General features: G+C 36.2%; 1 protein-coding gene across 2 annotated transcripts in view; it reads left to right on the top strand.

Moving 5' to 3' along the window:
• The window catches only part of KLHL1 (kelch like family member 1), a 186214-nt gene that overhangs the window by 129873 nt on the left and 31584 nt on the right, over window positions 1-24757 (top strand). The window contains exons 6-7 of one of the 2 annotated variants that reach the window (XM_066176264.1): window positions 7612-7798; window positions 23489-23713. In XM_066176264.1, coding sequence (XP_066032361.1) covers window positions 7612-7798; window positions 23489-23713 — 412 coding nt within the window. The remainder of the gene's footprint in view (window positions 1-7611; window positions 7799-23488; window positions 23714-24757) is intronic. The other variant, XM_066176265.1, reaches the window with a different exon arrangement.

Raw genomic sequence — 24757 nt, 5'->3', positions numbered from 1 at the left:
AATGGGATTTAGAAATAAAGTTGAAACTTCAGCTACATACAGGATCAGTATGAGACCTCATGTTCTATATGTTTAGAAGTCCCCCCAAAAGTTTACAACATTCATATATTTTTTTTACTGTTTAAAACCTAAAGGGGAGATGGAGGGAATGCTTAAGTGTTTTCATTTTCTTTATATAAAATCTACTTGCAAATCAGAACCTGTATAATAAATTACACTATTGATAATACCTCAGGGTACAAAAATTGGCAGAAAAGAATTTTATGAATGCAGTGCATTTTACTTTGAAAATATAGTAATTTAAAAAAAAAGAGTTAAGTGATAAATATATTTGCAGTAAATTAACAATTTTACGATTCTTGATGGTGTACCTTCTGTTGTGAAAAACCAAGGGGTTTTTGTATACAAAACTATCCCAATTTTAAAATTAATCCATAATTTCTGATGTGTTCTTATGATGACTATTCAAAATTTTAGTCTGAATATTAAAAGATTTAAAATTTATTCTTATTTTCTGTTTTAAACATTGTAATAGTGTATGCTTAATAAGTAACTGCAAATATTTTCTCATGTAAACAGTGCAAACATGCTGCTCTTCTCATTCCTGTTCTCTTGGGATTTTTTTCATGAATACTTAATTTAGTATTTATAAAAATAAGATTGACTCTATATATTCCTTATTTGAAAATAATACTGATGATTGAAATATCTTGCTGATTTTACTTTTCTTTACTTTTTCTTACTTTCTTTTTCTGAATAGTTAATAATATTACTACTGGACGCTACTTAAATGGCTAATGTAAACATGTCAATTAATACCTTGCATTGTCAGGAAAGCCATAACATTCTCTTACTAAAAAATGTTTTTTTTTAAGAATAAATGCTAAGCAGAATAGTTACTTAATATCGAAATACCAAAAATTAAAGTGATACTGAAAGAAGCAAACCATACTTTAATTCCATTCCTCAGTACCTGTGATTAATTTCCTAATTATCTTTCATTTTTTTTTTCCTGGAGCAAAGGATGAAAGTTAATTTAAAACTAATCCATAGTATGGGATAATTTTGGATTCTGATATAATTCCATCCACTTGCACAAGCATATCAGCAGCTTCACACAAAAAAATATGTAGTTTGGATGCAATATGCAGTATGGATGTTTAAGATGGGGAAAGCTGGTGGTGTGGTTTAACCTCAGCCAGCAACTCTGCCTCACACAGCTGTTTGCTCACCCCGCACCCATGGTGGGATGGGGAAGAAAATTGGAGGAGTAAAAAGGAGTAAACTCGTGGTTTGAGATAAAGACAGCTTAATAGGTGGAGCAAAAGTCGTGTGCATGAGCAGTGCAAGGAGTTTTACACCAAGCAGGTGTTCAGCCATCTCCAGGAAAGCAGGCCTCCATTACATGCAACACACATTTGGAAAGAAAGGCACCATCACTCCCAATGTCCCATCATTCTTCCTTCTTCCCCTAGATTTTTATGCTGAGCATGAAACACCATATGATCTGTAATACCCATTTGGTCAGTTGGAGTCGGCTGTCTGAGCTGTGTCACCTCCCAGTCTCTTGTGCATGGTGTGGGTGAGAGGCAGAAAAGGCCTTCATCCTGGGTAAGCCCTGCCCCGCAATAGCAAAAACGTGCCTGTGTTACAACAGTGCTTTCACCACAAATCCAAAACACAGCCCCATAGCAGCTATGAAGAAATATAACTCTATCCCAGACAAGACCTGTAAACTGGTAAGAAAATGTGCTGTAATTTTTCAACTGAAATGGTAGAAACAAGGAGATCTGTTCCAGTGTCTCACAATGAAACAAAAAAAAATTAAATTACTTAGGTCACTATTATGCCTATCCCATAAGTTCAAAGATTTTTAACAAAGTTTAAATACATTAAACAATAGTCATTTTACCAAGAGAAGTGCTCTCCAACAGAAGTAGATCAGAGTTTATTCCTTCTGTAAAAAAAGAAGTACCACTTCTTGGGGGACTTTTCTTTCATATTTGCATTGAAACATAAATAGCCTGATGGATATTTCTTAAAATGGGTATATTTTTATATATTTTTTAATCCGAATAGTAATTAATTAAGTCAAAATTTGCAGTTCCAGTAGTATTACAGGCATTTCCTTCAACTCTCTTGTAGTCAGAAAATACAATATTTCAAACAAATTTTTCCTTTAACCACATTAATCAATAGGAATACTTGTATTATATGGCAATATTTTGATGTAGGAATCATGACCCCTAGTAGATTTGGACAGATAAAAAATTATTCTAATTGGAGCTTTTTCCATAGAAACACAGCACTTCCTAACATCTAGAGCAGCTTAAGCATGGTAAGACTTTGAAACTATATTGAGAACTATTTCTGTAGAAAGTTCAAAGCAGAATATTTATTCTTTCCAGAAACTCATGTAAACCCTTTATTTGCTTTTCATTTTAGTCTGTACAAAGAACAATCATGATCTTACATTTCAGAAGTCTGTTCTTTCCTGGTAGCAGCATTACTGTGACCATCAACAATAACCAGCTGTAACAAATCTGTACATGGAAGACTACTCATAAAAGGACAATGATGGCTAATCAAACTTCTTTCTTGAAAAACATTCAAAATGCAAACTTTAGGTCATTAATTCTTCAGATTTTTGTTTCATATGGTAATGTGATTCTCTGACTCAAGGTTGTCAAGTGACTTGGGATATATTTTGGATCAAGGAAGAGACTTGTGGTCTTTTTAAAGTGAAATGTGCCGTGAAAATGCACATTTCATTTATTCACAATGCATTTAAAGGACTTTTACTTTTTGTTCTTCTGTTATAATTATTAATACTATTAAGATAATTCTAATCCTCTGTTCTGTATGACATTGGCATGTAAGCTTCTAAGGGCATAGAACTCTTTAGGGCTTTTCAGAGGGAGAATGGATCTAGATACTAGGATAATTTTTATAGAACTGGAAGTTGCTTTCTGTCTGTGAAAAAATTAATGTGTTTGGGCATGAAATTTAATCCCTATCAGTGGTGTATAGAATACTTATAACTTGTTAAGGATTATTCAAGATTCTAAATCGTAATAAACACTCTTGGGCAGATACAGACCACATAATGCATTATTTGGAATGATGCTGTCCCTGTTTTGGAAACATCTCTCTCTTGGATTACAGATTAAAACTTGTGCATGTGCTTAGTATTTAATTTTGGCATGCAGGGAGTATTTTCTCACTTTTTTCACTTTTATAGCCCTGATATCTCTTCTGGAGGAAATACCCATGTTTTTTCTTTTTAGTAATAGGAATCCAATGGTGTTTCATCATCTGCCCTTTTGGATATTATTCTGTGTGAGGCATGTATCAAGGTGGAATCTGAGGTTAGTTCATCCTGTCTGTTTGAATATTGTCACACTTTGCACTTTTCACAAGATAGAAAGCTCTTTTTAAGTAAGCAGGGTGTATTCTGTGCCTCCTCAGAAGTATAGGCTCACTATGAAATCTTTGGTGAGGCAGCTCTTTGCTTTTTCCATTGCCTTTTAGTCTGTTCCAAGAGTGGAGTAAAGGAAAGAAGTGGTCTTTTTCTTTCCATGTAGGTGGTATCCTCTCTTCCCTGGTAGTGGCTGAATTTCATCCTAGATGACACAGGGTAGAGAGGGACTAGTTCCATCTCTCAGATGATTGTTTATTAGAATGTGTGCGACTTTGCTTAAGGTCATTCAAATCAAGTATTTAGATCCCCACAACCATAGCTGCAAATCACTGGGGTAACAGACGAGATGGGAGACATCTGTCAGGAAGAGACAAATGCAGAGCTGCTTGGGAAGGAAGGAAGGAAGGAAGGAAGGAAGGAAGGAAGGAAGGAAGGAAGGAAGGAAGGAAGGAAGGAAGGAAGGAAGGAAGGAAGGAAGGAAGGAAGGAAAGGAAGGAAGGAAAGGAAGGAAGGAAGGAAGGAAGGAAGGAAGGAAGGAAGGAAGGAAGGAAGGAAGGAAGGAAGGAAAGGAAGGAAGGAAAGGAAGGAAGGAAAGGAAGGAAAGGAAGGAAGGAAAGGAAGGAGCTGAGGGTAAAAGCAAAGCAGGCGGCAGGTGGTGCAGTCCTGTGGTGCACCCGCTGTTGGTCACTGAACCAGTACCCAACTACTCCTTTTTTCTCATTAGGCTTGACTTTCCTTTTGGCAGTACTTGAGTGTTTTACACTCTAGATCTCAAATTTAATGTGCTTCACTGGGTTGAAACATGCCTGCTCTCTGCAGCATGGTGCTGAAAGTCATTTGGAAATATATTGAGGAAAGGACTTTTGGGGGTTTTAACTGGTAAAAATGAGAAACATGATGACACCAAGTGACAAAAAATTCTCAGAATATTGTTAGTCTGAGAAGTTCTAGCAGTGGTGAAGTTATCTATGCTGGTGTGGCACTATATTCTAGTCTTTTGAGAAGCTACAGGTCTGTAAATTTCCACATTACAAAGCCCAGCAATATTAATTTAATATTAGATACAATTCTCTCTTAATGAAATATGTCATAGACATGGAAGCGCAAGCTGAACATAATATGGTTTCCAGGGAAATATCCTTATTAACTGAATTTCCTGATCAAGTACATCCTGGTTTAATAAAAATTTATTGATTGTTTTGACATAATCAGGAAAGATAACTATGGAGCAGAAAAACTTTGAAGCAGATTAGTGAAATTTAGACAATGTATAAATTTATATAACTTCTGGGTTCTAAATAGTAGCTTCAATTTAAATTAATATTTTTGTTATTCATAACTTCTAGCCTTAGGAGATTCAGAAATATAGTGCTTATCACAAGTTAGCCCATGTTCTTAAAAAGTTAATAGAAGGAATGAATAATTTATTTTTTTAAGGGACATGAACAAATGTTTCTGTTCACCTTAAAATTTTTATTTATATTTTTCTGTTATTTTTTTTCCTTTTTCTATTCATTTTTAAAATGAATTTTTAACTTTAAAGGAAAAGAGATTCAGCTTTTATTTGTGGTTTGTGAATTAAGTCTCAGAATTTTGGAACAGAACAGTGTTCACAGATCATTTCTTCTTTGTTTGAGACACCTGGCAACTCAGTTGAAAGATTTCAAAGATAAATATTTGCTTTAAGAACCTAAGAATTTCTGGGCAAAGGAGCAGCAATCTAAAAAGAAATCACCAATACTATTGTTGGACTTTGATCCTTACTGATGTGATGAGCTTGCCATAAAAACCTTTGTCATCAATTTCATTAATTCCATTAAGCCTTAGAAATCTATGTAACTTAATATTACCTCAAATTTGTACAGAGAAACTGGTAATTTGATTTCTTAGCTCTCTTGTGCCTGTATTCTGTTTAGTTGATATTGACAGAGTACTGTGTTTTGTTCTGTAGTGCTGAATGTGTGTTAAATCATTTTGCAATCCTCCTGCCTAAAATGTGGACATGATTTGTCTTCAGATCTTTGATTTTCTAGTCTACTGAGCAGTGTGCTGAACACTGTAAAGGAAAAAAAAAAAACCCACAAAAAGAATATATGAAAATTCTTAAGACCACAAGATAAAAATTAATCTAATGCTATGAAATATGCCTAGCACCCCTGTTTATAAGCATATTTTGAGTATTTGTATTTAGTAACTTTAATTGAATAATAACCACAACAGGCACATGCAAATACACAGAAACCTGTATCATAGAATAACAGAATATGGAATCATAGAATCATAGAGTGGTTTGGGTTGTCCCGAACCTTGGAGATCACCTCATTCCACTCTCCCTATCAAAGGCATGTGCACCTAGTGGAAACTAGATCAGGCCTATTCAGTCCTTTTCAGCCTGGCCTTGAGGCCTGAACCTCCAGGTGCGGGGCATCCACAATTTCTCCGAACAACCTGTTCCAGTGCCCCACCACCCTCATAGTAAAAATTTCTCCTTATATCTAATTTAAACCTACTTTCTTTCAATTTGAAACCATTCCCCCTAGTCGTGTCTCTGCATACTCTCGAAAATAGTCTTGCCCCATCATTCCTGTAAATTCCCTTGGGGTACTCGAAGGCTGTAATTAGGTCACGCCAAAGCCCTCTCTTTTCCAGGCTGAACAATCCCAATTCTCTCAGTCTTTCCTCATAGGAGAGCTGCTCCATCCCTCTAATCATCTTGGTGGCCCTCCCCTGGACTCGCTTCCACTGATCCATGTCCTTCCTGTGCTGGGACCCCAGAGCTGGATGCAGCCCTACAGGTGGGGTTTCACCAGTGCAGAGCAGAGGGGCAGAATCCCCTCCCTCCCCTGCTGCCCACGCTGCTTTGGATGCAGCCCAGGACACGTTTGGCTCTCTGGGCTGGGAGTGCCTATGGCTGGGTCATGTCCAGCCTCTCACCCACCAGTACTCCCAAGCCCTTCTGGGCAGGGCTGCTCTTCATCTGTTCATTCCCAGCCTGTGTTGATACTGGGGGTTGTAACATGTATTGCCTTTCTTTCAACCATAGACTCATTTCATGACTGATGCCTAAAATCAGCAGCAGACAACAACTGTCTACATGTGCCAGCTGTTAATATTTTAGATGTCACAGAAAAAGTGTTATCTGCCAAAGGCTGACAGATTGACAAAGGACATTCAAGCTTCTTCTGCACCCATTGAAGTCAAGATGAAATAGCTGAGAGTTCTTAAAAGGAATCTAGCTTCCTGTCATTAGGCAACTGCAAAGCAATTTGCATATGTTTGCATATATATGTCTGTGGGATGACATCCTCAGACTCCGGGAATAAAATTCTCCTGCTTCCTGGTCTTTTGCTGCATCTCTGAATATTATTTGATCTCCCAGATAGATGTTCTATGATACCTATTAATTTATTGCACTGTACAGATGTGATGTTATATGCAATTAAATTTTGCTCTAATTTGGATGCCTTAGGTTGTCTGAGATACCTACATGGGTCTGGCAGATATGGCGCAAAATCTGCATGAGCCTCTTCTGGTCTGACATCAGTGAGATCACAGAATCAAAGAATCATTCAGGTGGGAGTGGACCTCAGGAGTTCTATAGTCCAACTCCTGCTCAGAGCTAGGTCAGTTGTGAGGTTGACCCAGATTTCGTAATTCAATGGGATCTTGACAACTTACATGGTAATTTATAACATCTGAAAAGCTGGTAGATATGTATCTACAGGCAAGTGAGTCAAACACAACATTTACAGCTTCCAGCCTTTTTCTTTGGAAACATAATAGAATATTCTTTTACCTGTATGAACTGAGCACTGTTGTTTTTGGGGTGGGACATAATTTCTGTTTGGTTTTAAAAATAAAGGGACTTCTGGGTTCTTTCAGTGTTGTGCTGGAAACCATAAAAAATAAGTCAGCCTACAAGAGAATATTTAGTTTTCTTCAAAGCTTTCAGAAAAAGATAAGTAAGATTGTAGCCTTCAGGGCTGGTGAAACTCTGGCCTTAAAATTCTTTAAAAATCAATTAACTATTTATTTTTCTCTTTGTGTTCCAAGAAAAAAAATAGCCCTGCAAAACTGTATGTAGAATGAAGAAGTATACTTGTGGCATCCATTTGTGTTTGTCTCTCATTGCATGGTATTGTTTTTCTAAGAATTTCTAGAATTCTTTATTCACTTATTGTCATTCACAGATATTGGCTGACTTGGAAAACCATGCACTTTTTAAGGATGACCTAGAATGCCAGAAGCTTATTCTGGAAGCCATGAAATATCATCTTTTACCAGAAAGAAGAACTCTCATGCAAAGTCCAAGAACTAAGCCTAGAAAATCTACAGTTGGAACACTTTATGCTGTTGGAGGAATGGATAACAACAAAGGTATTATAGGATATTTGTTGCTTTATGATTTATACTTCACATTTTCTTTATCAGAAAACGGTGAAATAACTTTCTATTCCAAGATTGGTGGGGGGATGTCTAAATCAGTCAAGAAATATTGCCTAGATTCTGGTCCCATTAAAATCTACTGATATTTAAGGAAATGCATAAAACTGTTAGAGAAATGAAACTGAGGTTTGAGTTCATTCTTTGTTCAAAATTATTATCATTTTCAGAAAGAAATTTAACAAAAAAATTTAGAATGACTGTAAAATACCTTAGTTATAGATTTCTAGAATGTGTTTTTCCTTTATAAATCAGATACTTGTCTCAATTTTTTTAACCTATGATAAAATGCAGTTTGATAATGCAGTGTATTCAATCCTTAAGTAATTGTCTAAAACATTATGGATGATTCATGGGTCTTTCAATGCAGAAGTCTTTAAGTCTTCTAAAGAAAGGAGATAACTACCTTCAACTAGATTTCTAGATTGTCAACAGATAAAGGAAAGTAAAATTATCCATTTTTCTGTGAAGTAGGAAGAAGTGAAAATTTTATTAAAGCATTTTGTTGTTATTTGTTTGGAATAAGAGTTATGATGATAGGTTCTGCTTTCATTTCTGATAAGTTTAATGATTTCTTGAATGGAATGAAGCAAAATATTTGAACTAAAGCTAGTTATATTACAAGCTCATATACTCAGGAAGGCTTTATTGTTATTTTTTTTGTGATATTCGCTGACAATTCCACAGCATTTAAATTTTCATGTCCATATTTAGACTGAAGACTATACCTTCAGAAACACTACTTCTAATATGAAATAAATTACACTTTAAAAAATATAGCATAGGATTACATCTTCAGTATTTCACAACTCTGTGTCTAGGTGTTGTTATTGCAGTTATTTCACTAAATAGCGGAAATACTTTTTGCAAAATGCCATGGCATGTTTTTCCCTTCAAGTTATACTGGTGATTAGAATGTATGACATCTGTGCCTGTGTGAAAAATAAGTGGGTGGCATCAACAGAAGTATGACAAGCAAGTCGGGGCAGCTTCATGCTGATGGAATGAAGCTGTGTCACGGGAGGTTTAGATCGGATATCAGGAAGAGGTTTTTTATCCAGAGGGTGACTGGGCACTGAAAGAGGTCCCCAGGGAAGTGGTCACAGCACAAAGTCTGTCTGAGTTCAAGCAGTATTTGGACAGTGCTCTCAGGGATATGGTGTGTCTCTTGAGAATGGTGCTATGCAGGGGCAGGAGTTGGACTCGATAATTTTTGTGGGTCCCTTCCAACTCAGAATATTCTGTGATTCCGTGACTCTGTGACTCTGTGATTCTGCCCTTTGACCCTGCTATCTTGAGGCCCAGCATGGAGTATCCACCCTGCTGTCTTGAGGCCCATCCACCTCTGGGATCCTATAATGACACAGAGATTCTGGAGTGAGTCCAGAGGAGGACCACAAAGTTGATCGGAGGGCTGGACCACCTTTCCTATGAAGGCAGGCTGAGAGAGCTGGGACTGTTCAGCACAGAGGAAAAAAAGGCATCAGGGAGACCTTATAATAATCCACCTTCTAGTACCTAAAGGGCCTAACAAGAAAGCTGAAGACAAGAGTTTTTTACAAGGGCATGTAGTAATAGGACAAGGGACAATGACTTTAAACTGAGGTCATAGGTTTAGATCAGATACTAGGAGGTAATTCGTTACTGGAGATGGTAGTGAGAGACTGACACCTGCTACCCAGAGAAGTTGTCCCATGCCTGGAAATGTTCAAGACCAGGCTGGATAAGGCTTTGAGCAATGTGGTCTAGTGAAAGGTATCCTATATCAGGGCTCAGGGGTTGGAACTAGATGATCTCTTGAAGATCCCTTCAAACCCAAACTGTTCAATGATTCTATGACAATAAGAAAGTGTTGATGAAAGGGCCAATACATGTATATATTCTTAAAGTAGCTCCAGATTATTTTTGTCCTTTTAATGTTTATAAACACTTCTGTAGCTAAATGATAGGCATGGATGTGCACAGAACATTGTCTTTGGATGATAAAATACAAATTTCCTCTGAGGACAAATTGCAATAAACACAAGCATTCAGGTAGGAAATGGCCCAATAATAAACCAAATTTGGGTGCAGCTGTATTTGTTCTCATTTACTATTAATATCTGTTCCTCAATAAAAATACAGAAATATTTAGGGTGACAGCACAAGGCATAGCACCATTACCACATCAACACACAGCCTATTTTGCAGATTCAGGTCAGGTAGAAGCAGTTCATTTCTGTAGCAGCAGGAGAAAATGCAGAGCAACAGAGGTTCAGCCCTCTGTTGATGCAGTCTCTGACTGAAAACTAGCAGGCCTTTTACACAGATTTACAGCAGATAAAAACTGCTTTGAGGATGGGCTCGGTATGGCAGAGGAGCATCTGCATAGCAGGAACCTGTGTTACAGCTGACGCAATATGTATTCCCAGTAACCCAGGCTCTGCAGCTGCGCTGTCTCAGCTTGCATCTGTTCAGCTCATCCCTCTTGTGATCCTGCTGTGTTCTTCACTAGCTTTTATGCCCAGTAAGTCTTGTTTGCACACGTCCATTCAGGAGACCTGAGTGCTGTTTTCCTGCTTTGAAGAGTCACTGAGTTCATAAAGCAAGCCTGGGTTGGGGGATGATATTGATACTGTATTATCTCTCCTCAATAATTTGTAATTTATTTTTTCCCCCACAACTTTCTTCACTGGAAGGATATGGATGGTTGCAATTCACAATGATGTATTTTTAAGACTTCCTGATGTTTGCTACCAAATGTGAAACCGTTGCAAATAATTGGATGAGCTAGACAAATTAGCAATTTATTAACTACCATCTAAAATTGTGGCTAAGTGCAAATATTATGAAAGCATTTGAAGGTTATATGGCTCATCACATAAAAAGTAGCCTAGCATGCTAAGTTTGTTTTGAAATCTCTTCTATAATTATCTTCCTTTCCATAAAAATGAAGTGATTATTAAACTCCAGGAAACAGCAACTGGAATTTTGCCTGATGTTAGAAATTAATGCAGCATAGTAGTAAATGGATAGAGAGAAAAGTATCAAAGTTAGATAAATTTGTAATTTTATTTACCTAGACCAATTAAAAGAATTTAAATCTCTGTTTCCACACACCTTTGCTTATTTATTAATTTAATTTTAAAGGTGCATGTAGGAAAAACATTTTCTCCGTATGTCTACATTAATGGACTGGGATGCATTAACAGATTGTGGCTATGTGCTGCTGACAATGTTCCATTCACTTTACCCATTAATATCATTACACTGACTTCTCTAATTTGGATTAGCAATATTTAGTCATCTAATAGTATACAGAAGTCCACATATAGAGGAGGATGATAGACTGAAATAAATGAGTTATGGCAAGAAATGGACATACAATGATTTTTAGGAATGATTAAACACTGACTTCCTGCAGCCATCCTGGAATCCCCAAATATAAAGCAGAAGCCAAGTGGTAGAACATGATGTATATAGTCTACGTTAGATGGTGCTGTGGAAAATTATGAGCAGGAAAATATACAGGAAGCAGAGATTGGTGTCAATAATCAAGCAGTTTTGCAGTGATGTCAGAAAGCTGATTAATTTCTTCTGATGTGTTCTAGCCTGTCTCACTAGGTAGCAGTTCGAATATTATGGGACAAGGAGAACTTGCAGAAAAAGAAAATAAAGGTGTTACAGGAACTGTGATCCAAAGACACTGATATATATTGCTTTTGGAATAGTCCTAGACTAGTTCCTCAAAGTTCTAGTCTAGTTATCTGTTTACTGAATCCCAGTTTTTAAGTAAATACATGGGAAAATGCAAAGTTGCATGAGCAAGAAATTATTCCATAAAAATGTGACAGGTCATTTTAAAAAGTGATGGAATGGTTAGTTTACTGAAACTTATATGAAATGTGTGTTTTTTTCATTAATCTTGTGATTAAAGAAAACCTGCTGCAAAAAGTACCTTGGTCGTAAACAGGTAAGGTTCATCATTAGCCTCTATAAACCAATAAGAAAAGTTCTTTTATTTCTGTGTAGATACTTCTTAGAAAGATCTTTGTTATTGCCAAAGATATATTAAAAAAATTAACCTTTTAAAATATCAAATTGAGGCCTCCATTCATTCTTCCTTATACACCCATGTTGTATATTTTTCCTTTTCTTTAATGTATTTTAAATCATTACAATAATCCATTTTGCTTTACAAATATGGTTTCTCAAATGTGTTTTATTACTTATATATATATATATATATATTTCACAGGAATGTCACTCAGCATAGCTACATGAATTTACTATTCTAGTAAATTTTGGAGATGTCTTTATTTTTCTGGGCTTTTTAGTTTGGGGTTTTTTTGTGGGTTTTTTTTTGGGTTTGTTTGTTTGTTTGGGTGTGTTTTTTCCCCATGTTGTTTCTAGCAAGACATTTCTCAAAGAAGATTTCATTTAAACTTTATTTATTTTAATTTTATATTTTTCATTCTTATATAGGCATATTTTTAAATGCTGAAATAAATACTCAAAAACCTATTGTAAATACTGTCAAAAATAAAGGCTTATAAAATATAGGGAAAATATAGGCATATAAAATATAGGGAAAATACATAATATATCATGTTTTCCCTCTAAGGTAATTCTTCTAGCATCTTGAGATATGTGTCTGAGTTGTCTGTGACTTGAATCTACCTCCTTCCCTTTCAGTATAGTGGGAATTTGTTTAAAAAAAAAAAAAAAAAAAAAAAAGTGAAATCTATCATGATTGTTTTATGCCATTTTTCAGGTTTTAAAAATTGCTACAAACCACTTTGTCTTCACATACATAAAGCATTTGACAGCATTTATTATCTGTCCATTTGATACACAAAAGTATCTTGAGTAAACATTTTATCTTCATCTTGCTTGCATTTTCATTAGTAATATACTATGTACAGTAACTGTGTGCATTTTCAGAATGTGCAGGCTTAAAGTCCTGTATTTGTATAATATGCAAACAGCAAAATCTACTTCGGAAGATAAGAGAAAGAGAAGTCCAAAGTGTTTATTATGGAATATTTCTCCTGTTGTGCTTTTTAAAAAGTTTCATATAAGTATGCATACTTTGTAAGTATACTTATGTATGTGTATATATAAGCTCTGGTCTGACTCCAGGAGCAGTCCCTTTCAAGCAGGAACATAAACAAACATGCGGTTGTTACCTGTTGCATAAATAGATGTTCACAAAAGAACTCAGAAGGGACAACTTGATGATCCGTCTTGCAATCTTACTCTTTTATTGATAACATCGCATACTTGTCATTACTACTCCTCTGTTTGAGTTTCTTCTGCCTTTGGTGCTAATTTGTTTTCACCTGTGTTTTCTATGAGGACATTTGTTATCTTAAAAAATCATGCAGTCATAGACTTAAAATACCTCAGGAGGACAATAAGCCAAAATAAATTGTGTCTCTGACATTCCAAGCAGCTGTCTATATACCACTTTTTATTTAGATACCTACAGTTTTTCTCTGAAGTCTTGTCTGCTCTATTTAAGTAGAAATTCTATCTCAGCCAAACTACTGCAGTGTTTTTAAGTATCAGAAGTGAGTAATTTTGCAGAGATAGATGTGAAGGAGCAGTGAAGGCTACTGGGGTTGTTTAGACTGCAAAAAAGGAGGCTCTGGAGAGATGTTATTACTCTGTACCACTACCTGAAAGAAGGTTGTATCAAGATGGGAGTCAGTGTCTTTTCCCTAGTAACAACAATACAACAAGAGAAAATGACACCAAATTTCACTAGGGGAGGCTTTGATTGGATATTAGGAAAAAAATTTTCCACTGAAAGGTTGTTAAACATTGTAACAGGTTGCCCAGGGAAGTGGCTGAGTCTCCATCCCCGGAGGTATTTGTAAGATATGTGGATACAACACCGAGGGACATGGTTAGTTGTTGCCTCAGCATTGCTGGGTTAAAGGTTGGCAATCTTTTCCAACCAAAATGAATCTATGATTTTTTGTTTACTCAGTTCCATGTAATATATTTAACTATTCTTACAATTTCTGGATTTTTTTTTTAATTGACATATTTAAAGTTTGGTGGGGTTTTTTTTAACATAAAAATGTGTGTTGGCATAATCCACTGTTTTCCCAGACATTCTCTTGCTAGCAATGGAAGATATTGGAAATAGAAAACAATTTACCTAAAATGTAAAATGCACTTATAAACAAGTAACATTCCGATAGCTTTAGGTTAACATTCTACCAATGACTGACTCTGTTTTCCTTTTTCATGCTTTCTGGAAGACTGAACAGGAAAATAATGTATATAAACAGGAACAACAACACAGAGAAGTAAACTCTTGTTGGAGTAATCAAGATAGCATAGTAATATCATCATGGTGGGTTTTCTTGAGAAAATTAGAATACCAGAGTAAGTGGCAGGCAGACTATGCAGAATGAATAAGTAAAATTTTCAGTGACTGAATTGCAAATATGCATTGAAACTTACTTTTTCTTATAGATTCATTAAACAGAAAAGATGTAAGTTAGCTGTTAAAAAAATAAGAAAGAAAAAAAAAAAAAAAAAAAAAAAAAAAAAAAAAAAAAAAGAAATCCACTACTTTTAAAACAGAAAACCACACCATGGATTTTGGGAGAATTATTTGCTCTTTTGCAGAAATTCATACTTTTTAATATATCCCAGAAGTTCATTGTTGAATATATGTTTGATAAACTAAAAGAGAGTCTGATTTTTAGTTTGTGTCCCACAATAATAAACTGAAAACAAAATGAAATGTTTCAAGAAATCTATCTATCTATCTATCTATCTATCTATCTATCTATCTATCTATCTATCTATATCCTATATTTAGCTAGCAAAAAAAACATTCTGGAGACAGAAACCATAATTAATGAAACATCAAGAAGTAACCTCATGAAGTTCAACATGGGTAAGCACAAACTCCTGTTCCTCAGAAGAACAACCACTGGAACCAGTATAATTTTAGGGCAACCCAGCTGGAGAGCAGCTTGGCAGAAAAGTACCTGGGGTAATTTTGCCCTACACTTCTGCCTAACAATTTTTCAGATATTTGGAAAGGGCAAAATTGCATGTTCAGATTTGATCCCTGCTAACAGAGTTAGGGAGCATAGGAGGCTGTACGGATCAGCCACCCTCTCCATCCATTGCCTGCTCCCTGACAGGCCTTGCATGGGAATTTTAAAGTGTGTACTGTTTTCAAAGATGAAGATATGAGGGACTACTTTTCCCTGTTTTCATTTGGTTTTGGTTTCTCTTGAAGGCACTGAGAAAGATTTTCCTCAATACTCACTGCAGAGGTGAGAGATGTTCCCAGTGGATATCCCCCCTGGCAGGGGGTACCATGACAGGTCACTTTACATACCTTGCTACTAAGACAATGCAGTTGATCTCTTTGAGGACTGGGACTACATTGAGAATAAGGAAAGTCTTGTTGGAACAGTTATCAGAAGAAAAGATGGGCAAAATACCACTATTTGAGGTTTAAATACTCCTCTATCCCTTCTCTTTTCAGTCATCAAATTGCTTACCTCTTCCTCACTCTGGTCAGATCTCACTGGAAGTACTGGTTAGTTCTTTAACAGCATCTCAGACAGGTGATGAAAGGACTTGAGCATCTCTCCTGTGAAGAGAGGCTGAGAGATTTGGGACTGGTCAGCCCAGTGGAGAGATGACCTCCAGAAGTCCCTTCCAACCTCAATTTTTCTGTGATTCTTCAACATGTTAATGTAACTGTAGAGTAAAAGTAGAGCTTGGCTAATTACTTCACCAGAGGAATATGAAGTACACTGACTAATCACTAATGAGATAATGAAATATATAAATCACACTAAAATTCTCTTCTCGTCCAGTTCTTATAAGTATTAACATGATTACTTCCTTCTTTTCACTCCTATGATTTTCAATATGTTCCAAAATATTCAGTCTCATCGACTAATTAGCAGTTAAAGTACTTTGATTTAGCAGTGCATTTCAGAATAGAAAGAAAGCAACCCATATTTTAACACCATCTGGCACTTTTTCAGTACTTATTTTATATCACTAAGTTTCTGGCTTTTTTTTTTTTTTTCCCCAGTGTAATTATCTTCTGCAACTGCTTTCACAGTTTGAAATAAAGAGATCCTGAAGTGATCTACTCTGAAGCCTCCATGGCTTCAAATGTGAGAGAGGAGCCAAAGTTATCACACACAAAATAAATTTTATCATGCCACAAACTTCTTGCCTTGTCAATCTGTTGCCCTGGAATTCATTTCTGTTGGTACAAACTATGGGATTCTGCAGGCAGCACAAGAGGCTTCTGCATCGTGGGTGTGTTAAGGGGATTTTTATCCCAAGAACAACCCTTTGTTCCTGCTCATTACTTCCCTGCAAATTATTCTATTGTCTGACATTTCCAGTGCAGATATCTTATTAAAATACACATTAAAAAAAAAAAAAAAAAAAAAAAAAAAAAGAGAGAGAGAGAGAGAGAGAGAGAGAAAACTTTGTGTGTGATCTAGAGAAGACACATGCCTGGCAGATGGATAATTTACAGAGCTTCTCTACTATCAGAAACCTTATCTTTTTCTATAGACCAACAAATTTCCGTTCCCTGACCACTGAAGTTTCATTAATGGTTGCCATCTGATGATACTGACTTTAGAGTAAACCACCACAAATTCTGAGTCTTGTTCTGGAAACAGTTCAGTACTGCAACCACCCTCAGTAGTCAGTGTGGATAAGATTTAAAAAGTGGTGGCACCTCCCAGTGCAATCCTCTGTCTGTATCTTGCACCTTCAGCCACCTGACAAATCTCCTTGCCAAATTCTAGGAAATGCTCTGGAAGTCTCTAATTTCAAGCACAAGAAGATCCAAGTAATCTTCAGTAGACATTTCACCTTATTTTTAACACTCTGAACTGGAAAACCAAATAAACACAATTATCTTTTTGAACTACAGAATACACAACATAGAAGCCAATCAGGATTATCTGGGTCCAACCCATGAAGGTTAGGAATAGCACCCTTTTCAGCAGGCTTACCTTAGAGGGAAGTAATTGCAGCAAAATAGAATCTGTCAGAAACTGAGCTAAGGGCTAAGCAGTGTGAATGAGCATCTCTATAGCTATAATGAAAAATAATGAAGTATGGCTGGGGGTAATGGGAAACTGGTACTGTTGCAACACCAAATTTCTCAGTTCACTCATTGTTTAACCCAAATCATGATCAAAATAGCTTATTGCTTTAGTTATGCTAAGTAATGAACTGCCAATCAGATGAACCATGTGTTTAGAATCCGTATCAGTCATGCAGTAGACAAACTGCAATACTAGACACCTTCAAAATATGAATTTACAATTTTAAATTTCTTAACATTCTTCTTGAGCAAATCCCTCAAGGTTCTATTTACAGATACAATGTACACAGACATATAAACACAGATACACAGTTTGTGTAGGTCACTATCACCTGCTCCCCACTGGTGGGAGCTCCAGTGTGTGTACACCCCTCCTGCAGAATATGAATTTCCCCTAGAATCTGCATCTGTCCACATGTAGAACTTTCGTTTTTATTGTTAACACATATTTGCACAATTTTCAGTGGGAACAGAACTGTTTTTGAAGAAGAGGCATGGATTTGTTGCTGAGCAAAGGTAGACTATCATACTGCATTATATAAATTATTAATAAAAGGAACTTTTGCAAGTTTTAGACTACATAAAAATATAAAATAAGCCATCAATGTTGTATGTAATAACACATAACCCTATGTTATAAAACAAAGTACACAACATCAAAGACATTGCCTAAAATCACTATTGAAAAGCTGTCAGTTCTGATACTTTCAAAAATATAAAGATTAGTGGAAAAAAAAACTTGTATTGGTTTTAGAGAATTCTGCTCATATAGAAAAATTGAATATTCCCAAAGGTTCTCTGATTTTTTGCTTCATATCACTATATGGCAAATCCTTCTGGCATTTTAAAACACGTTTTCACTAAGAAAAATTGTGAAATCATTTTTGGGTACGTGTTATAGATTTTTGGAGCACTTAAAGGAATTTCCAGCAGTCTTATTACAAAGTGATGAATCACTACCCTATGCTACCATTTCCTGTATAGTTATTTCTTTACCAAAATATTCTCCTTGGTATCTGCATCAGTAACCTCCTTAGGTCACGTTTGTTCCACTTCAGTCACCATCTTTTCAGTGCAAAATGTAACGTTGCAGATCACTAGATCAAGGTCATCATTTTGTGCCTACTCACAGCAGCATCTCTAAATCTTGAGCAAAATGATCAGGATACATGTCAGCAACAGCTTTAGTAATAGCAAAATCAGCAGAAAGTCTTCCATGGAAAAAAATGTAGTAATTTTCTGATGATAAATGTAGAACTCCTACCCTTCTTCATGGGTTTAAATACTGAATCATTCTACCAATAAGGAAAAAAATAGGTACTTTTGTGTGGAAATGTTTACACCGAATACAAAGAGAGTTCAGCAAGGGGAATATGTTTCAGATTTTCATCTGCTTCTGAAGCAATTTTCACTTTGTTTGTATGAAACGTCCTGCATTTATGCCTAGCTAAAATAAAAACATTGAATTCATAGTCTCAGACAATCTTCATTTAGCCTATGTCAGGCTGTTCAAAAATATTTAAAAATATCTTTGGAGGATGAGTTCTAGGTATTTATGCATTTGACCTAAAATATTGGGTTGCAAATAATATTGCAATCCAATTTGTTTTCATTCAATGACCTTGCTATATTATTAGTCTTCAGTCATCAGCTATGCAAAAGATCAGATTTCTACAAAAATCTTGATTTATAAGTCATTAGCGAGGAAATTAAACATGCTTAATTTTAGAAAAAGACAAAGTTTATGAGAAAATAATAAGAGGACCATTTGAAGGATTTCACCAAAACAATTTCACAAATTCATGTGCTTAAAAATCACAATTAAAGCAAAGAAATAGAAATTTATATTTAGTGCAATGGTGTATTTCTCTGTAGATAAAGGTGAGAAAGTAAGAGCTAGTACTTTACTGTTTCATTGGAAACATGGTTTGGTGGGATTGTTTTCATCCCTGCTGCATACACAGAGGAATTGTCAGCAGCAGTTGGACATTAATACAAAATTACCCTGATCATCTATGGCATTTCATTTCTCAAGTTTTCTTTCTCTATAGGTCTCTCATTGCTTTATAGACCTTGATTAATCAGGGTTTATAGTGCCCATATGCACAATACACAAAGCTAATTTCATCTGATGCCCAGCTGGATCCTAAGTAGAATTTAAGTTAGGAAAAAAAAAATGAAAACAAACAAACAAACAAAAAAAAACACAACAAAAAAGTTGAAACATATCCAGAACATCAGGAAACATCATTATGTTCTTACCAGAAATTATTTGTGCTGCCACAGTCATGGAATAGTTTTTTAATTTACTACATGCTTTTCTTTATCATGCAGATAGCTATTAAATTAATTCTGTTTCACCTCACTGTCTTTTTCATATACTCTTTCTTCAGTGCTACGTCCTGAAATTAGTCGGTTCTAGAGGTCTATCCATCTGAAAAATAGTACTTTGTGCATGTATGTGTGTATAGAGGAATTGTCCAGGCATGTAGTACTTTTATAATAAAATCTTCAATATTCTGTATGTTTGTTTTTCTTTCATCATTAGAGTTTCATACCCACTCTCTTAAAGACAGTCTAGTAAGTATTTTATTTCCCTTTACCATTAGACCACTCAAAAAGCACTAGGGATACACAAGTGAAGGAAACAATAATAGGATCAAATTTTAAATGTAATTTCATGTAATTTTTAATATAGTTGGTATTTTTATTTGGGTCTATGTGTGTGTTACCTTTTCTGTGGTATTCCACCTGTATTGTTTTGTAGGAAAATATGTCTATCTCTGCATAATCTGCAGATACGCTTCAGCTTAAAATGAATAATGAATTTTTTCCTTTATTTATTCTCTTCACATCTTCACATTAAGCCTGTATCTCCAATTTCCATAAAAATATATACCAGTCACTTCCCAATGGCTTCCTTCCATCCTCCTGTTCTTGGAAAATTGGATTTTCTGGTTTTCTGAAACATGTAATCAGAATTACTTTGGTTTGTTCATGAGGAATAGAAAAAAGTCCTTGTCTACAGATTTCTGTCATTGCTATGACATCCTTCCACACCCTGTACAGTCTGGGCTGGGCAGTATTAACCAACACAGCTCATGTCTTTGAGTTTGCACAGTTCAGAAATTGCTTCAGTTTAGAGTGGGCTCTGCAGACTGCCATCCACTGGTTATGGCAGAGAGGAGAGGACTTTCTTCTCTCAGCTGGCATGTGATGCTACCAATTTTTTGCATTCCGCTGGAACTCACATGTGGGTGAATGACTGTTCCTCCCTTGTGCCACAGCATGGTTGTTTAAAAACCTAGATACTGATCTCACCTTAGAAGTGATGAAAGTGAGTGGGGGTAGGGTTCTGTTGCTCTCTCTGATAGTTCCACTTGGAATATTCTATGTTCCTCCAGATCTGGCAGCAAAAAGTGAGTCATTGTCCTGAGGTGTAACTATTGATTATATATGAGTGAGCTCAGCACTGGTGAGGCAGCATGTCAAATCCTGTGTCCAGTTCTGGGCCCCTCACTGCGAGAAGGACATTGAGCTCCCAGAGTATGTCCAGAGAATGACAATGTAGCTGGTAGAGGGTCTGGAGTACAAGTCTTGTGAGGAGTGGCTGAGTGAGCTGAGGTACTTTATCCTGGATAAAAAAGAAGGCTCAGGGAAGAGCTTATCACTCACTACAACTTCCTGAAAGGAAGTTCTAACAGGTGGGTGTCAGTCTCTTATCCTAAGCAACAAGTGATAGGACAACAGGAAATGGCCTCAAATTGCACCAGAAGAGGTTTAGCTTGGATGTGAGAAAAATGGCTTCACTGAAAGTGTTATCAGGCATTGGAATTGCCCAGGGAAGTGATGGAGCCTCCATCCCTGGAGGTATTTTAAAAAAATGTAGATGTGACACTTGGAGTTTAGTGGAGGATTTGGCACTGCTGGGTTAGAAGGTGAATGATTTTAAAGGTCTTTTCCAACCTAAATGATTCTGCAATTCTACAATTCTATGATCCACTTATACTTCTGGCAAAGGCAGAATTACTACCCAAGGTCATAGAATATAATGTTGCTTAAATGCTAAAACAGATTTCCAAGAAATTTCCCCAAAATCTTGATGTTTATGAATTTCTCAGCTCCAGTAGCCTTACTGTAAGTCAAATCTTTAAGGTCAACATAGAATTAGAAGGAAAGGCTGTGAGAGAATCTAAGAATGACACTGCTGTCCTTTTGACTTAGGATCCCTAAAAAATGGGAAAACAGATGTTTTGTAGTCTTCACTCAGTGACAGATTTTAGCAAAAGTAGCTCAAAGGCATTGTCATCAAGATAAAGCAATGACCTTGTTTGTGCTGTTTGATGCACCTCTGGATACTTTAGAGCTTCTTCTTTTATTCTGTTTCAGAGCAAATTTGTGATGTCAACATTTGGCAATGTAATACTTTTGTTCTGAGAGTATTATATGCAAATATATTCAAGCCATGAAATATATGATAGATGAAAATCAATATTCCAAAATGGTATTGATTTTATATACCCAGAGGACCTGACTCTTAAATAGCTAAACTAATTTGTCTGGTAAAATCCTATTGGTATCAAGATTTTGCCTCCTTGGTGAAGAAAATCCTTTTACTTTCAAAATCAAAAAAGTTGAGCTAAAGAAAAGAACCTATTCCTTGGTCAGAAATACACAGTTTTCTTCCTATGAAAGGTAGAAATTTATTCTCTTTTATAGTCTAAGGTGTGTGAATATTTGACCGTATGTATGGGAATGAAGAACAGTCTCAATATTATAAAAATAAATTCTCAATAATCTGCAATTATAGATATCCTAAAGTCTCTGCTGATGATACCTTTCAGTTGCTCCACCACCTTTTTGTGTAATAATTTTTCTATTCTGAATGTTACTATTGCAGAGTCATTGCAATGAAAATAATTACTGTCATTTAAGGGGTCTTCTTTTCTTGTCTGAACTGCCGTCTAGAATGTCATATTCATGTTCCTGATAATAATGATTTTATAGGACTGACACTTATTTTACTTTGTGATAATAATTTTTGTCATTATTCTCATTGCCATTTTTATTTTTAGTATTATATCATCCTCATCCTCATCCTCATTAGAAATTATCAAGGCACCTTATTGGATAAACAGAATTTAGGTAGTCCAGGAACTCCTGGATTAGGTGCTCAGTATATAATATAGTAAAATATTGTGGCAATTCATCATTACAACTTTATGAATATGCATCATTATAATATACCCTGCAGCACGTCCAAGAAACTCTGTCAAATAAACTATGCATTTTGTTGTTTCAAACTGTCATGATCCGCTCACACAAGCGGGGTTCGTGATGGTTCGTTTTAGGGATCTCAGAGCGCAAAAGACACAGCGGGGGACAAACTCAGTTTACTCAATCACAAATGCACCTTTATTTAGTGCCAACAAATGCGATAGTGGGGAGAGAAAAGAGAATAGTAAGAAAGACAGAAAAAGAGGGGAAGGGGATTATAGCTACCAACATGGAGGGTCGAGTCCTCGAGGCTTTTGAAGATGCCTATAGACGTGAGTTTCTCCAGTGGGGTGATCACAAAAGTGAGCAGGGGTCTACAGGGTTTTTATAGTCCTCTCCGAAGCGAGAGGCAGTTGGCCAAACAGGTGGGGGATATCACTGCAGTGTGTTCATTTAGAGAATTCAGAACAAGTCGGTCATCAGCAGGTACAGTGTCAACCAGTACAAGTCAGCAGGCGCGGTCACTTCACCGTAACTTGCCCATTGTTTTTGCTCAGGTTCTGATGTTCCGATATGTGTGCTGGGTTTTTCCATCGAACACACCTGCAGGCAGCACTTGGCCAACATCCCACCTCAGCCAGGCCAGAACTCCTGTGTTGAGATTTTAAAGTCCCTTTTAGGGGTTTCAGTCTCTGTCCTTGACGATGGTCGTGAGGCAGATGAGGGATCTTCAGACCGTCTCTTACACAAACATACGTATTAATGAATTTTTTAAATGAATTTACAGCTGTCTGTTTTAAACTAGGGTCAAAAGATAAGTATATCTCTCTAAACTGAATGCAAAATTTGCTTCACATATATTGTGGCTTAATAAAACTGGGAGGGAATTTAATACATCCAGTTGTAGTGTATATTATTGCTCCTCTGCTACACTTGCATACAAATTGAATTTAAGTTATATCTTTTTTAGTCCAGATAACTAAACTATTGTTTCCATGATGTTTGTTTGAACTTGGTTCATTTCTTTTTGGTTCCACAGAATGAATGAATCCTAACAGAATTATTTTCCATAGAATAAAACATTTTATTATAATCCAAAGTGTTAGTTCCAAAGAGTAAATCTTTGTAATGATGTTGTTTTTTTCTGTAGGATATTTAAACTTTGAAAGTGAAGCACTATTATGCGTATGCTAAAATAAAGCACTGGCTACATTTCAGATGAATTCTTAAGTTATTCTCTTAAACATTAATTTAAATGCATCTATAATTTTGATATTTGTAGTTCTGCTCTTCTCTCTTATCAGGAGCTACAACAATTGAAAAGTATGATCTCAGAACAAACATATGGATTCAGGCTGGAGTAATGAATGGCAGGAGGCTTCAGTTTGGGGTTGCTGTCATCGATGACAAGCTGTTTGTCATTGGAGGCCGGGATGGTTTAAAGACGTTAAACACTGTTGAGTGTTACAACCCAAAGACCAAGGCTTGGACTGTGTTACCACCTATGTCAACACATAGACATGGCTTAGGTAAGAAAAAAAAAATTAAAACATGCCAGGTTTTTTTTGGTGATGTAACTTTTAATGGAAAACTCAGTCCTTTTAAGCTATGGTAGCATACTGACCAGTAGCTATAACTGGGCTTTGCAATACTGTTCTTACAAGGTATAGAAAATTTACCTGTTCATTTCCTGTTTTGCTAAAACCATGTGGTGTGAAAGAATTATTGAAAAGTCATGAAAAACAGAAATGGAAGACGCTGATATGACCTGCTCCAGAAGGCAAGGATAACCCAGGGTTTTGCTAACAGAGCACTTGGGGCAGTTAGACCACACTGAATGATCAGTGTTTGTAAATGTACACATGTAGGGGTTTTTTTAGAACCATTTGGTTGCAGTGGGATGCAGGTATGTAGCCATTTTGGTTGTTGTTATTTGTAGTAATATAACAATATAAAAGCATAAAAATAACATTTAATAAAATGTATATGGAAAAGAAAGTGAAAGGAGAAGAGTAGAAAGTTATTACCACCTGTGGATCAATGACGAGACTTGATTATTGCAATTTAGGTGTCTCTTGTTTGAAGTGATCATAGTCTTGATCCATTGGGAGTGGGGGAAGCACACAAAACACAGACTTCAATGGAGGGGAGCTTTACACTCTCTTTTGCTGCACATCTTGTGTTGATCCACACTGAAATGAGACTCGGAGTACTTTCAGGGGAAGGTCTTTAATAGTTAATGACATGACAGCTGCCTTTCAAGTCACCATAGTTCAGCCATCAAAAGGGATTAATACTCCCATGTATGTGTGAACATCAATGTTCCATGTGAATCTGACCTTCCAGAGGGGTAAGATGGCCGGAGGGTGGGAGGAGGAATTTTACAACTGAACCAGCTTGTGTAAGGGAGGACATTCTCATGATAAAAAGAACTATCCGGCCTCCACTAGGTCTGCTTCCTATTGACCTCTGGTGGTGGGTGGTCACCCCCTCTGATTTATGCACACCAGAGTCTTCACCATCACCCACCCAAAAAGTTCACCTCCTACTTCTGGGGGTATGCAAATCTTGGC

Source organism: Chamaea fasciata, unplaced genomic scaffold, assembly GCF_029207755.1.
Source record: "Chamaea fasciata isolate MVZ Bird 193981 ecotype frontalis unplaced genomic scaffold, bChaFas1.0.hap1 SCAF_2, whole genome shotgun sequence".
NCBI classification, from domain to species: domain Eukaryota; kingdom Metazoa; phylum Chordata; class Aves; order Passeriformes; family Sylviidae; genus Chamaea; species Chamaea fasciata.
The sequence above is the reverse complement of the archived record's forward strand: the minus strand, read 5'-3'. Positions and strand labels throughout refer to the sequence as shown.